Raw genomic sequence first — 15,675 nt, forward strand, 5'->3', positions numbered from 1 at the left:
CCCCGCCTATCAATGGATCGCAGAGCACACAGATCAGTGGAGTTCAAAGGATCTCTATTGATCTGTATGAGGAATCTAAGGATTCCTCCTAAAAGTCTAGTAAAGTGTAAAACAAACAAACAAAAAACTATACAAATCTGGTATTTCTGTAGGCGGCCTAAAGTATCAAAACAACGTGTTAGCTCAACCACAAGGTAAATGGTGTAGAAAAGAAATCTGCTAAATTATCTTTTACTATTTCAATTTCACCTCACCAATTATATATATATATATATATATATATATATATATATATATATATATATATATATTTTATTTTTTTTTGGTTCGGAGAATATGTTATTGAAAAACTAAAAAGGTATCATTATAGTAGGTAGTTATGGCTATTATAGGGCCAGGAGGAAAAACGAGAGTGTAAAAGCGAAAATTGGCCGGACAAGTGGATCGTCATGAGGGACATGTAGATTTTGCTCCAATTTAGTCCCGTGGACAAGTCGTCTTTTTCTTTATACATTTCCACACCCCTGTGGAGGCAGCTTGGTTGGGAAACACTGACCTATACTGTGGATCAAGAAAGAGGCAAAAAAAAAACTTCCATAAAAGGGCAAATTTTATGCAGGATAGGGAAAAAAAACATTTCTTAAAAGGAGTACTCCGAAGCAAACTTTTTTTTATCCCATTGTAAAGCCAGCAATAAGTTATATAATAAACTCAATTACCTCAGTTGCCTTACCTGAAAGCATCCCTGACTTTTCCCAACTCCGGAAGTACAGGCTGTCTGCGATGATTATGAATTTCATACCCCATGCATGCTGAGGGCCGGGGCCATCTTGGTAACGAAACGTCACCATGTTCAAGATCCTCCCCACCGTATGCCGGCCTCCCAGCCACAATTAGTTCACTCCCACTATTGCACAGCCCAGCGAAAGACAGCTGTGCAAATGCGTCACAGTGCCTCCAGCCTATCAGCGCAAGCCGAACGCGCCTGCGCAGTCCTCCTTTCCCGGGACCGGACATGTGATCTGTTTAGGCCAATGCTATCCCTAATAGTTACGCTGCCGTAACTACCAGGGATATTCTCAAAACCACTAAGGAAGTCTGCAAAGAAGATGTAGGTACAAGCCGTGTCCTCCACTGTCAGCTCTGTACAGAAGCGGGGAAGCGAGGCTGCGAGGGGGGTTGGGGGGGCGGGTTTATTACAATTACTAGGGCGGGGAAAGGATGAGGTAGGGGAGGGGGTGACTAGATGTGAGGCACGGAGGGACAGGAAGCTGGAGCATAGCAGCATGGGGGATGACTATTTTTACGTCATCCTCCACACCACCATAACCCGGAAGTATCGGGAACTTCATGGCCCTGCAGTGGGAAAACGGCTGGACCGATTTTTGAAAGAAGGACATGGATAGAAAGGTACAGCCGTGGGGAACATTTTGGGTTAATAACATAGTGCGCCACAGTACTCCTTTAATTAAATCGGTGGATCAAGGTCTCATTTCCAGAAATCTAACAAGGCTTTCTATTTAACATATGAACACGTAGATTCACATAATCCGCACAGTGTATAGAACATCTGTGCGAAAATATTTCCTTCAAAAATATATCACAAATTCTACATATTCAAGATTTTAGCACAGATAGGAGACAATTTGTTCTAATTACTTCGACAACACATAGAAAGTCAAACTTCCTACACTTCAAGAAATATGTAGCACGGACAAAGAAGTGACTGACTGCCTACGAGTAACTTGTGCTACATCTGCACATATTGTGGTCACAAAACATTTGTGAATCCTGAGAGGTCACAACAAATCTGCTTTTGGGATAAAATAGTAACTGCAGTTATCAACTGAACTACGGGAGAATCTTAATCTGTATTCACACAATGAAAGCCTAAACTAATGTATCTACCCAGATCTGTGCTATTAGAGAATATTATGATTAATGTGACCTTTTCATGTGTTCATGTAGCAGACTGTGTTTCATCTGTATGCACGTTGTTTATAATAAAACACCTAGAACCTATCGGACCTAAGAGTCTGCATTAATACAAGCGCCCTAGATGATCCAACTTTCCTTTCCCAATTGTTTGGAATAAAATAGATCAATTTAGAAGCTATACAATCAGTATTAAAGGGGTACTCCGGTGGAAACCTTTTTTTTTTTTTTTTTCCCTTAAATCAACTGGTGCCAGAAAGTTAAACAGATTTGTAAATTACTTTTATTAAAAAAATCTTAATCCTCCCAGTACTTATTAGCTGCTGAATACTACAGAGGAAATGGTTTTCTTTTTGGAACACAGAGCTCTCTGCTGACATCTCTGTCCATTTTAAGAACTGTCCAGAGTAAACCTATGCTGCTCTGGACAGTTCCTAAAATGGACAGAGGTGCCAGCAGAGAGCACTGTGGTCATGATACCAGTTCACTATAAATTACTCTGATACTCTTGGATCTTTTTAGAGTATTCATAGTTTAAAAATGCTGCAAGGACACGGGTAACTATTCTTGGGGCGTGGGTCCCGGTTGCTGCTTTCCGCCCTGTGTACAGTGATCCCTCAACTTACAATGGCCTCAACATACAATAGTTTCAACATAGAATGGTCTTTTCTGGGCCATTGTAACTTGAAACCAGACTCCCCATACAATACTACGTACAGTCCAGATCTGTGAAACGTGTCAACGGCTGGAAGAACCGACCATTCAGAATGGGCATTTCACTGGTAAAACACCTGTATTACTGAAGTGCATGCACTGACTGATGTCTGGTAGCACCTCCCTACAGTACAGGGAGGTAATTACATGTTCTGCACTCTTTTCCTGTGCCACAGTTAGCTTCTCCTTTGGACACCTAGTAGAGGTGGCTCTATTTTACTTTTTTAGGACATTGCATGTACTGTACAGGTCCCTGAAGAAGATCCTGTCCTCTACATCTTTATTACATTTATATGTAAGGATTTGCTTTATCTCTATTAGTTATTTACTTATTTTTTGTTTAATCCTCACTTTTTCCTATTTTTTAATGACATTTTGGTGGCTTCCGAACCAATTACCAGGTTTCCATAGAGTTATGGTCTCAACATACAATGATTTCAACATACAACGGTCGTCCTGGAACCAATTAATATTGTAACTTGAGGGACCGCTGTATAGGGAGAGACACATCCCTCAGTACTGGTTGAGCACAGAACAGCCAGCCGCAGGGAGCAGCTTTCACAACTACTCACCAGGGTCCTAGTGGAACTTTTAAACTATAATTACCCTAAAAATTAAGAGTAATCTAAAAGTTTCAGGGGGAGATTTATCAAAACCGGTCCAGAGGTAAAGTCGCTGAGTTGCCCTTAGCAACCAATCAGATCACTTCTTTCATTTTTGAATAGGCCTCTGAAAAATGAAAGAAGCGATCTGATTGGTTGCTATGGGCAACTCAGCAACCTCTCCTCTGGACCGGTTTTGATAAATCTCCCCCTCAGACTTTTGGTTTCCCCCCCCTATAGGCCATGCTCGCTACGGCATAGACTTATGGTGGAGGGGGCATTGTGCCTCTCCATGCACCGTATTGACAACATCTAGCGTTATAGAGGGATTATGAAAAAAAAACTTGTACCTCACTAATATAGTGTAAGATTATCAGGCTGACTGAGACAATAAACACATTTTATACATTGAAAAAAAAAATAAAAATTATATATATATTAAAATAACAAATGAGAATTTACTGGGGGAAAAAAGCTCATCACTAATATACTAATTCTACCCACTGTCCCTCATTTACTATTGCAAACCCGACATGTTTTGTCGGGTTGTGCGCCAGTTTCGGGCGCATTGCGCCTGAAATTCTGTCTGCGCCTGAATTGAAAAAACCCCGACCAACTCTCCATTTTGCTAAGAAAACCCGAAAAAGGGGGCATGGCCATCATGAAAAGGGGCGTGGTCACCAAAAAGGGGCGTGTTCCTGCCATTTTCACAAAATCCCGACATATTTACTAAAGTTTCCACAGAAAATGTGGTGGATTTCAGCTGAGGAAAACCCTACAGATCAGGGAATGTGTAAAAAAAAAAAAAAAAGCCAAGTGTAGGGAAAGTGGAAAATGTAGGGAAACCTTAGTAAATACCGTGGGAAATAAATTGTAGGGAATTAAAACCCACAAAGAAACCTACACAACACTCTTAGTAAATAAGGGCCATTGGGGGAGATTTATCAAAACCTGTGCAGAGGAAGAGTGGTGCAGTTGCCCATAGCAACCAATCAGATTGCTTCTTTCATTTTCCACAGGCCTCTAAAGAGGCCTGTGGAAAATGAAAGAAGCACTCTGATTGGTTGCTATGGGCAACTGCACCACTCTTCCTCTGCACAGGTTTTGATAAATCTCCCCCATTGTGTACACATACAGGGGGAGATTCATCAAAACCTGTCTTGAGGGAAAAGTTGCCCAGTTGCCCATAGCAACCAATCAGCTCGCTTCTTTCACTTTCAAACAGGCCTCTGCAAAATGAAAGAAGCGATCTGATTGGTTGCTATGGGCAACCGGTCAACTTTTCCTTTGCACAAGTTTTTATCAATGTCCACAACTAGAGATGAGCGAACTTACAGTAAATTCGATTCGTCACGAACTTCTCGGCTCGGCAGTTGATAACTTTTCCTGCATAAATTAGTTCAGCTTTCCGGTGCTCCGGTGGGCTGGAAAAGGTGGATACAGTCCTAGGAGACTCTTTCCTAGGACTGTATCCACCTTTTCCAGCTCACCGGAGCACCTGAAGGCTGAACTAATTTATGCAGGAAAAGTCAGCAACCGCCGAGCTGAGAAGTTTGTGACGAATCGAATTTACTGTAAGTTCGCTCATCTCTATCCACAACTATACTGATTATAGGGAATACTTCTTCTAGGACACCTCGCCTCTCTATACCGCTGGGGGAGATTTATCAAAACCTGTGCAGAGTAAAAGTTGATCAGCTGCCCATAGCAACCAATCAGATTGCTTCTTTCATTTTGCAGAGGCCTGTTTGAAAGTGAAAGAAGCGATCTGATTGGTTGCTATGGGCAACTGCACCACTCTTCCTCTACACAGGTTTTGATAAATCTCCCCTAGTGTCTGGTATATCCACGCAGCACTGAAGGGAACATTTCATGAATTTTATACACTGGAGACAGAAGGAAAACTCCTTGAATCGAAAATAGCCAGTTCTCCGTGTCCAGCTGTCACATCCACAGTCACAATTAAACAATCTCTAAATAAAGGTTTCATTAAAAGCTCTCTAAAGATAGGAAATAAGTGAGCGCTTCATCTAATCTGGGATTTATTTTTGAGCGGAGCCTGTGAGCTGTCTATATGTCTGATACAGGGAATGTGACACCAGCTCTTATTACCCATCCAACTGTCTGCACTCTAACCGCATATTCCAATGCAGTGTTTCCCAACCAGGGTGCCTCCAGCTGTTGCAAAACTACAACTCCCAGCATGCCCGGACAGCCAAAGGCTGTCCGGGCATGCTGGGAGTTGTAGTTTTGCAACAGCTGGAGGTACCCTGGTTGGGAAACAGTGTTCTAATGTATTCAAATTATTCTTACCTACACGCTATTGTCACCAGTAGAGATGAGCGAACTGACGGTAAATTCGATTCGTCACGAACTTCTCGGCTCGGCAGTTGATGACTTATCCTGCATAAATGAGTTCAGCTTTCAGGTGCTCCCGTGGGCTGGAAAAGGTGGATACAGTCCTAGGAAAGATTCTCCTAGGACTGTAAATTCGATTCGTCACGAACTTCTCGGCTCGGCAGTTGATGACTTATCCTGCGTAAATTAGTTCAGCTTTCAGGCGCTCCCGTGGGCTGGAAAAGGTGGATACAGTCCTAGGAAAGAGTCTCCTAGGACTTTATCCACCTTTTCCAGCCCACTGGAGCACCTGAAAGCTGAACTCATTTATGCAGGATAAGGCATCAACTGCCGAGCCGAGAAGTTCGTGACGAATCGAATTTACCGTCAGTTCGCTCATCTCTAGTCACAAGTGCAAAGCCAGGTCTCTAGTGAGTATGTACACACAGGGCGGACACACTGCGCATTTTCCCACTGCAGATCTATTTGCATAAATTGTCATTTAAATTTAATTAAATAAAAAAAAAAAAAAAGAGTTTTAAACGTCATCCACACCAACAAAAAAAAAGAAAGATTCCACTGAAAATCTGGACAAAATGTGTCCTGCATACAGTTTGTCAATTAAAGGGGTACTCCGGTGGAAAACTTTTTTTTTTTTAAATGAACTGATGCCAGAAAGTCAAACAGATTTGTAAATGACTTCTATTAACCTCTTAAGGACCCAGGGCGTATGGATACGCCCTCACACCCTGGGCCTTAAGGACCCAGGGCGTACTAGTACGCCCTGGCGTTTTCCGGTCTCTGCCGCGCGCCGGGCAGAGATCGGAACTGGATGCCTGCTGAAATCCTTCAGCAGGGATCCAGGGCAAACGCTGAGGGGGGCCATGTAGGCCCCCCATGTCGGCGATCGCCGCAAATCGCAAGGGAAATCGCCCTTGCGATCTGCGGCGATACCGGGCTGATCGGGTCTCTGGGACCCGACCGCCCGGTAATTTCGCATGATCCCGGCTGTCACAGACAGCCAGGACCATGCTAACGTATAGGAGCGAGGTGGCAAGCCTGCCACCTCCTCCGATCCCCCTGCGATCTGTCGGTTAGTTAACCGACCAATCGCAGGAGGGGGGGCGGTTACTTCCTCCCGCCCTGCCCGGCCCCTGAAAGTCCGGAGAGGACGGGAGGAAGACCGGAGGACGCAGCGGGGGACGGGGGAGTGCTGGGGCCCGGCCCCGGTACTTACCTCGTCCCTGAACACCCGGATCCCGGCGAGGAAGACGGCGGCGGCGGCGACAGGTGAGTAGATCTTCAGCCGCGGTCGGGCCCTTTACAGCAATGCACGTCGCCGTAAAGCGACATGCATTGCTGTATTGGGACCCTGTAAACTACAACTCCCAGCATGCCCAGACAGCCATTGGCGTCTGGGCATGCTGGGAGTTGTAGTTTTGCAACATCTGGAGGTCCACAGTTTGGAGACCACTGTGCCCTTCCAGATGTTGCAAAACTACACATCCTCAGCATGCCCTTACTGTCCAGGCATGCTGGGAGTTGTAGTTCTGTAACATCTGGCCCTTCAGATGTTGCAGAACTACAACTCCCAGCATGCCTGGACAGTTTTGGCATACTGGGGGTTGTAGTTTTGCAACATCTGGAAGGGCACAGATTGGGAACCACTGTATTAGTGGTCTGCAAACTGTAGTCCTCCAGATGTTGCAAAACTACAACTCCAAGCATGCTGGGAGTTGTAGTTCGGCAACATCTGGCTGTAAAGATGTTGTCGAACTACTACTCCCAGCATGTTTGAGAATGCTGAGAGTTGTGGTTTTGCAACAACTGGTGGCACACTGGTTGGGAAACATTGTCTGTTTCCTAACTCAGTGTTTCCCAACCCGTGTGCCTCCAGCTGTTGCAAAACTATAACTACCAGCATGCACTGATAGACTGTGCATGCTAGGAGTTGTAGTTTTGCAACAGCTGGAGGCCCCCCCCCCCCCCCGTGAATGTACAGGATACATTCACATGGGCAGGGGGCTTACAGTGAGTATCAGGCTGCAAGTTTGCGATGCAGCAAATTTTGCGCGGCAGCTCAAACTCGCTGTAACCCCCCGCCCGTGTGACTGTACCCTAAAAACACTACACTACACTAACACAAAATAAAATAAAAAGTAAAAAACACTACATATACACATACCCCTACACAGCCCCCCTCCCCTCCCCAATAAAAATGAAAAACGTCTGGTACGCTACTGTTTCCAAAATGGAACCTCCAGCTGTTGCAAAACAACAACTCCCAGTATTGCCGGACAGCCGTTGACTGTCCAAGCATGCTGGGAGTTTTGCAACAGCTGGAGGCACCCTGTTTGGGAGTCACTGGCATAGAATACCCCTATGTCCACCACTATGCAAATCCCTAATTCAGGCCTCAAATGCGCATGGCGCTCTCACTTTGGAGCCCTGTCGTATTTCAAGGCAACAGTTTAGGGTCACATATGGGGTATCGCCGTACTCGGGAGAAATTGCCTAACAAATTTTGGGGGTCTTTTTCTCCTTTAACCCCTTATGAAAAGGTGAAGTTGGGGTCTACACCAGCATGTTAGTGTAAAAAAATAAATTTTTTACACTAACATGCTGGTGTTGCCCTATACTTTTCATTTTGACAAGAGGTAAAGGGGAAAAAAGCCCCCCAAAATTTGTAACGCAATTTCTCCCGACTACGGAGATACCCCATATGTGAGCGCAAAGTGCTCTGGGGGCGCACAACAAGGCCCAGAAGGGAGAGTGCGCCATGTACATTTGAGGTGATTTGCACAGGGGTGGCTGATTGTTACAGCGGTTTTGACAAACGCAAAAAAAACTAAACCCCACATGTGACCCCATTTCGGAAACTACACCCCTCACGGAATGTAATGAGGGGTGCAGTGAGAATTTACCCCCCACTGGTGTCTGACGGATCTTTGGAACAGTGGGCTGTGCAAATTAAAAATGTTGTACAGACCACTGTTCCAAAGATCTGACAGACACCAGTGGGGGGTAAATGCTCACTGTACCCCTTGTTACCTTCCTCAAGGGGTCTATTTTCCAAAATGGTATGCCATGTGGGGGTTATTTTGCTGTCCTGGCACCATTGGGGCTTCCTAAATGCGAAGTGCCCCCCGAGCAAAATTTGCTCTCAAAAAGCCAAATATGACTCCTTCTCTTCCGAGCATTGTAGTTCGCTCGTAGTGCACTTCAGGTCAACTTATGGGGTACCTCCATACTCAGAAGAGATGGGGTTTCAAATTTTGGGGGGTATTTTTTGCTATTAACCCTTGCAAAAATGTGAAATTTGGGGGGAAACACCCATATTAATGAAAAATTTTTTTTTTTTTTTACGTATGCAAAAGTCGTGAAACCCGTGTGTGGTATTAAGGCTCACTTTATTCCTTGTTACGTTCCTCAAGGGGTCTAGTTTCCAAAATGGTATGCCATGTGGGTATTTTTTGCTGTCCTGGCACCATAGGGGCTTCCTATATGGGACATGCCCCCGAGCAAAATTTGCTCTCAAAAAGCCAAATATGACTCCTTCTCTTCTGAGCATTGTAGTTCGCCCGTAGTGCACTTCAGGTCAACTTATGGGGTACCTCCATACTCAGAAGAGATGGGGTTACAAATTTTGGGGGGTATTTTCTGCTATTAACCCTTGCAAAAATGTGAAATTTGGGGGGAATCACACATTTTAGTGAAATTTTATTTTATTTTTTTACATATGCAAAAGTCGTGAAACATGTGGGGTATTAAGGCTCACTTTATTCCTTGTTACGTTCCTCAAGGGGTCTAGTTTCCAAAATGGTATGCCATGTGGGTATTTTTTGCTGTCCTGGCACCATAGGGGCTTCCTAAATGCAACATGCCCCCCAAAAACCATTTCAGAAAAACGTACTCTCCAAAATCCCCTTGTCACTCCTTCGGTTCTGAGCCCTCTACTGCGCCCACCGAACACTTTACATAGACATATGAGGTATGTGCTTACTCGAGATAAATTGGGCTACAAATACAAGTATACATTTTCTCCTTTTACCCCTCGTAAAAATTCAAAAATTGGGTCTACAAGAACATGCAAGTGTAAAAAATGAAGATTGTGAATTTTCTCCTTCACTTTCCTGCTATTCCTGTGAAACACGTAAAGGGTTAAAAGGCTGACCGAATATCATTTTGTATACTTTGGGGGGTGCAGTTTTTATAATGGGGTCATTTGTGGGGTATTTCTAAGATGAAGACCCTTCAAATCCACTTCAAACCTGAACTGGTCCCTGAAAAATAGTGAGTTTAAAAATTTTGTGAAAAATTGGAAATTGCTGCTGAACTTTGAAGCCCTCTGGTGTCTTCCAAAAGTAAAAACTTGTCAATTTTATGATGCAAACACAAAGTAGACATATTGTATATGTGAAAAAAAAATTTAAATATTTTGAATATCCATTTTCCTTACAAACAGAGAGCTTCAAAGTTAGAAAAATGCAAAATTTTCAAATTTTTCATAAAATTTTCAAATTTTTCCCCAAGAAAGGATGCAAGTTACAAATTTTTTTTACCACTATGTTAAAGTAGAATATGTCACGAAAAAACAATCTCGGAATCAGATTGATAACTAAAAGCATCCCAGAGTTATTAATGTTTAAAGTGACAGTGGTCAGATGTTCAAAAAATGGCCGGGTCCTAAGGTGTAAAATGGCTGGGTCCTTAAGAGGTTAAAAAATCATTACCCTTCCAGTACGTATTAGCAGCTGTATGCTACAGAGGAAATTCTTTGCATTTTGAATTTCTTTTTTCTCTTGTCCACAGTGCTCTCTGCTGACACCTCTGTCCGTGTCAGGAACTGTCCAGAGCAGCATAGGTTTGCTATGGGTATTTTTCTCCTGCTCTGGACAGTTCCTGACATGGACAGAGGTGTCAGCAGAGAGCAGTGCGGACCAGACAAATAAGAAATTGAAAAAGAAAATAATTTCCTCTGTAGCATACAGCTGCTAAAAAGTACTGGAAGGGTAAAGATTTTGTAATAGAAGTCATTTACAAATCTGTTTAACTTTCTGGCACCAGTTGATTTAAAAAAAAAAAATAAATGTTTTCCATCGGAGTTTAATGGGGTGTAATAAAATCTGCAAAAAATCCACAGTTTTTTGTTGAAGATTTCAAATACAATAGACCAGATTTACAAAACTTGCCTAATTCTTAGTACAACGTTATAAAGATAAATGTGCCAGATTTATCAAAAGTGTATCAGGCTGGCTGATACATCTGGTGTATATAAAGACTGTCTAGTCTAAGTTTAGCCAAACTGTTATTTGGCTTACCAAGAGTCTAAATGTGGCACAAGTTGTGTAATGGTATGTTCACACGCCGGAATTTCCGTACAGAATTCAGTCAGAAATTCCGCCATCATTTTATGCATTTAATGTATTACACAGTCCCATTCAGACAGCGGAATTCCCGCAGCAGGCATTTTGCCGCAGAAATTCCACTCACCGCAAAAAATAAAAGACCAGGTCTCATCGTTATCATAGTTTATAAAGGTTAAAAAAAATAAATAAATAAAAACACAAGAGTCCAAGTTCAACCTAAAACCCTTAAGGGAAAGGCAAAACCACCCATGAAGCTAATAAATCCCTGGATCAACGTTCTATCCCCATAAATTTAGTATCCATAACCTGTAATATTATATTTCTCCAGAAAAACATTTGAATTTGTTTATAGAGTCAGACATCACAACATCATGTGGCAGAGAGTTCCATAGTCTCACTGCTCTTACAGTAAAGAATCTCTGTCTGTGATGATGGTAAAACCTTCTTTCCTCTAGACGTAGCGGATCCCTGTTGTCATAGTTACCGGCCTAGGTATAAAAAGATCAGTAGAAAGATCTGTGTACTGTCCACTCATATATTTGTACATTGTGATCAGATAGCCCCTAAGACGTTTTCTCTCTAAACTAAATAACCCCAAGCTTGATAACCCGTCTTGGTCTGTAATCCTCCCCTACCACCAATTATCCGTGTTGTCCTCCTCAACACTCTCTCCAGTTCAGTCATGTGCTTCTTATATACAAGTGCCCAAAATTGGACACAATACTCCACATGTGGTCTGACTAATGATTTATACAGAGCAAAACTATGTCCTTGTCACGACTCACAATCCCTCTCTTCATACCTTCCAAGACTTTGTTAGCCTTTACAGCAACTGCCTGGCACTGGTCACTAAAGTGGAGTTTACTGTCCCCAGTATCGCAAAGTCCTTTTTGGTAGCAGTTTTCCCAAATGTTTTATTATTCAGCACATCTCTAGGTACATTTTGTTTTTATGGCCCTAGTGCATTACCGTACATTTATCCACATTAAACTTCATTTACCATGTCTGTGCCCAAGCCTCCAGCTTCCCCCAGATCCCTCTGTAATATTAGGATATCCTCCTCTGTGGTGATCACCTAACCCAGTTTAGTACTGTTACATTATCCCTTTCCCATGTCATCTGAGGCATTTTGCTCCTCTTCCTCTACCATTACACCCAGATTATTTCTTAGAGGCCAACATTATCAGTTTTAAGTATCTGATTATTTATGTAGGTGAAGAATATTTTTTGGTTCTGTTTACTTTCTGTTGCAATTGCTCTCTCTTAGTTTTATTTGTTTCATACATAATTTATTTTGCTTCTCAAACTTTTTGTTTCAGTAATCTAAATGCTTCCCCTTTCTTATAGCTCATCCCTAACTCTTTTGGTTAATCACATAGATTTTTTCCTATTTCTAACACATTTTCAACATCTTAAAAATTTCCCTTTTTGCTTGTGTACTCTTATTACTGAAGTATTACCTCCCCTTTCTAAAGTTTAATGTTTTTGTAGCCCCACTAGTAGCAGGGATGTGGAATTCCTATCGCCCGACGCCCGGGACATGCAGTTCCGGGCGCCGGGCAGGTGAATTTTTCCGTCCCTTAGCCCGGGTTCGGGCAAGCAGGGCCAGACCTGACATGCGATGCGGCACACTGCAGTCTGTGTGGAGCGGGCTCCAGACTCGTGCCCGCGCCGTACTCTGCAGCCCCCGGCTGTGGAAACTTGCGTCCTCCGAACAGACCTGCATCCTCTGCCTTCGCTCCGCACAGCTCTAGCTTCGGAGAGCTGAGGGTAGGAGCGGACGCAAGTCTGCACGGGACGCAAGTTTCCACCTCACACCGCCGCTAATAGCCAGTATGCAGCGCTCAGCAGTCTGTATGGAGCAGGCTCCCGACTCCTGCCCGCTGTTTTCAGTAGCTGGGGGCCGCTAATAGCCAGCATGCGGCGATTGCCGCGGCTGGCTATTAACCTTTTAGATCGCCGCTGTCAAAGCTGACAGCGGGGTCTAAAGGGACATGTGAATGCTCCCTGGTGGGCTAGTGGTGTGGATCGCCCCCCCCCCCCCCCCCACACAGAGTGATCGCAGGGGGGGCGATCCACTATAGAGGTAGCCGGAGGACTTACCTCTGTTCCCTGCCGTCCCGTAGCTCTGTCATTGATAGATCCTGGCTGGACTAGGCTCTATCAATGGATCACAGAGCAAACAGATCAAGGAGTTCAATAGAATCTATTAATCTGTAATCTAATGAGTCCTCCTAAAAGTCTAATAAAGTGAAAAAAAAAAAGTTTTAATAAAAGTTTAAAAGACACACATTAACCCCTTTTCCTATATAAAAACATGCAAACATAATAGAAATAAACATATTTGGTAAATGTACGACCTATTAAAATATTACATTATGTATCCTGTACGGTAAATGTAAAAAAAAAAATACCAAACCACAGAATTGCAATTTTTATAATATCCCAGAAAAAAAAGTTAAAAGCGATTAAAAAGTCAGATCAATACCAAAATGGTACCGATACGAAAAACAGATTATGGCGCAAAAAATGAGCCCTCAAACAGCCTGATATGCGGGAAAAAAAAAAAAAAAACTTGCATTGAGGGGGCATGGCCGTGAGATCAAGAGCGGGGAGTGACCGTGATGTACCCCTTTAACTATTAAAAATCATCCAGAAAGCAGAGACATTTACCTCAGCCATCTCTTGCTCCAGCTGTAACCGTCTGTTGATCTTCTGCTGGTAGGTTTTGAGAACATTCTCCACATGCTGTTCCATGTAGAACTTGAAGGCAAATGGTGAGTAGCTCTTGATTCTGGATTCCCTCTTTTCCTCATCTCTGCTGTTTTTACGCACTGGAACAGGGGAGGTTTGTATTTGCTTTTTATCTTTCCCAGGTTTACTGGTTTTGGAAGATTTACTTGCTTTTTCCTGTTTTACGTCACCGCTTACTTCCTCCATTGGATTACTCGTTGCGTTGTCCACAACCCGCAGATTCTGTTCTACTCCCTTACATATGGAGTTTAATTCATGTTGTTCCGAGTGCAGAAGGTGTTTTGGGTAAGGCGGTGGTGGAAATCGCATATCTTGACTGTTATAATCCCCATCCATCCCATATGCACCTGGACCACTGACAGATAATGGATGAGGCTCAATCTTCTCTAGATTGTCAGAAACCGTTGTTTGTGCAGCTAACCAGGCAGGATGAGAAGGGCCTACCGCAGTCTGAGGTTCTGGCCTCATCACCCTCATACTCTTGACTGGCTGAAGTATGTGAGCAGCTGTCACAGCCGTGATGGTAGGGGAGGCCATAGAAGTATCTGCTTTGTTTTGAGGCGTTTGCCACATCTGCACCTGCTTTTGTTGCTGGTGGTTATTGAAGGAGTTTGTGCGGCTCGGTACCTGGGACTCTGGTCTAAAGGGGACATGTTGCCGAGCTGAAGACTCCATTACAGGACCTTGTAGAGAATCACGGCGTGACTGTGAATTTTGCCATTGACACACACTTCCCATATCATACAGTTCCATATTCATGCTAGTTTGTGTTGGATTCAAGAGGTTCTGTGGCGTGTCAGGAAAATCATTTGTATAAGGAGACCCCCTAGACATGACAAGCATTTGGTGAGAAGGACTTGACTGCTTGTGGTGAGGGTGTGGCATGTACAAACCAGCTGGTGCTTGTTGAAATGTATGGCCTGGGCTGTTTTGTGCCACTGGTCCTTTGTTCTGTATATTTACATAGCCACCATCTTGCTGCATTTTGTTTTGAAATGATGGGGTTCTTTGCACCCCATAACCCATCGGCTCACCCTGTACTATAAGATGCTGACGGGCATAGTGAGGGCTGTTTGATGTATGTGGAGGCTGCATCGGTAGACCCTGGTTCGTAATACTATAATTCATTGTAACAGACTCTACACTAGTAGCATAGGCCTTCTGTTGGTGTTGATGACTTCCAGTACTAGTATGTGCTGTAGGTCTTGAAGATGGTCCATTCATTGCTCCTGGCTGGGGTGCAGAAAGCAAATAGTCCATGTATTGCCGTGGAACATCGTTGAGAACATTGCCACCTTCTACAGGAAAGCTAGGCCCATCATAGGCTGCATTATTCATGGGGTGATAGGGTGGAAAAGGCTCACTTGGTCCTTCAAAGCTTGACCGATGAAGAACATTATTTGGAGCTGGACCTTTCCCTTAAAAAAAAATAAGACACACAAAAACACATTAATAGAAAAAATGACCATACCACAACTGAAATTATGCTTCTGAACTTAGTAGATTACATACAGAAAACCATAGGGTAAGTTTCACCAGGCACCAACTCAGATTTTGAACTCTTGGTACTCATATTGATTTGGGACCTCAGCTGAGCAATTCTGATACTCTTCAGGTCTCCCCTGCACTCTTTGACCATTAAAACAAATTCTGAATTAAATCAAGTTATCCACTATCCATAGGATAGGTCCAAGTGGTCGGACATCCTGCTCTCTGACATTTACCCCCTATCCTGTGGATATAGAATAAAGTAATTTAAAGGGGTATTCCAGGATTTTTTTTTATTTGACTATGTTACAGGGGCTGTAAAGTTAGTGTAGTTCATAATATAGTGTCTGTACCGGTGTGTGACCGTTTTCTCACAATTCTTCTGTGATTTTTTAACAGCATACAAAAGGACTGTTGTCTCAGTTGCAATGCGGCCGAGACCTGACTCACTAGTCAGCTGATGACAGGGAGCCTAT

General features: G+C 43.4%; 1 protein-coding gene across 3 annotated transcripts in view; it reads right to left on the minus strand.

Moving 5' to 3' along the window:
- The window catches only part of LATS2 (large tumor suppressor kinase 2), a 78,376-nt gene that overhangs the window by 17,077 nt on the left and 45,624 nt on the right, over positions 1-15,675 (minus strand). For all 3 annotated transcript variants that reach the window (XM_056561728.1, XM_056561729.1, XM_056561730.1), the window contains one exon: positions 13,631-15,129. In XM_056561728.1, the coding sequence (XP_056417703.1) occupies positions 13,631-15,129 (1,499 nt within the window). The remainder of the gene's footprint in view (positions 1-13,630; positions 15,130-15,675) is intronic.

Source organism: Hyla sarda, chromosome 2 (genome assembly GCF_029499605.1).
Source record: "Hyla sarda isolate aHylSar1 chromosome 2, aHylSar1.hap1, whole genome shotgun sequence".
Classification (NCBI taxonomy): domain Eukaryota; kingdom Metazoa; phylum Chordata; class Amphibia; order Anura; family Hylidae; genus Hyla; species Hyla sarda.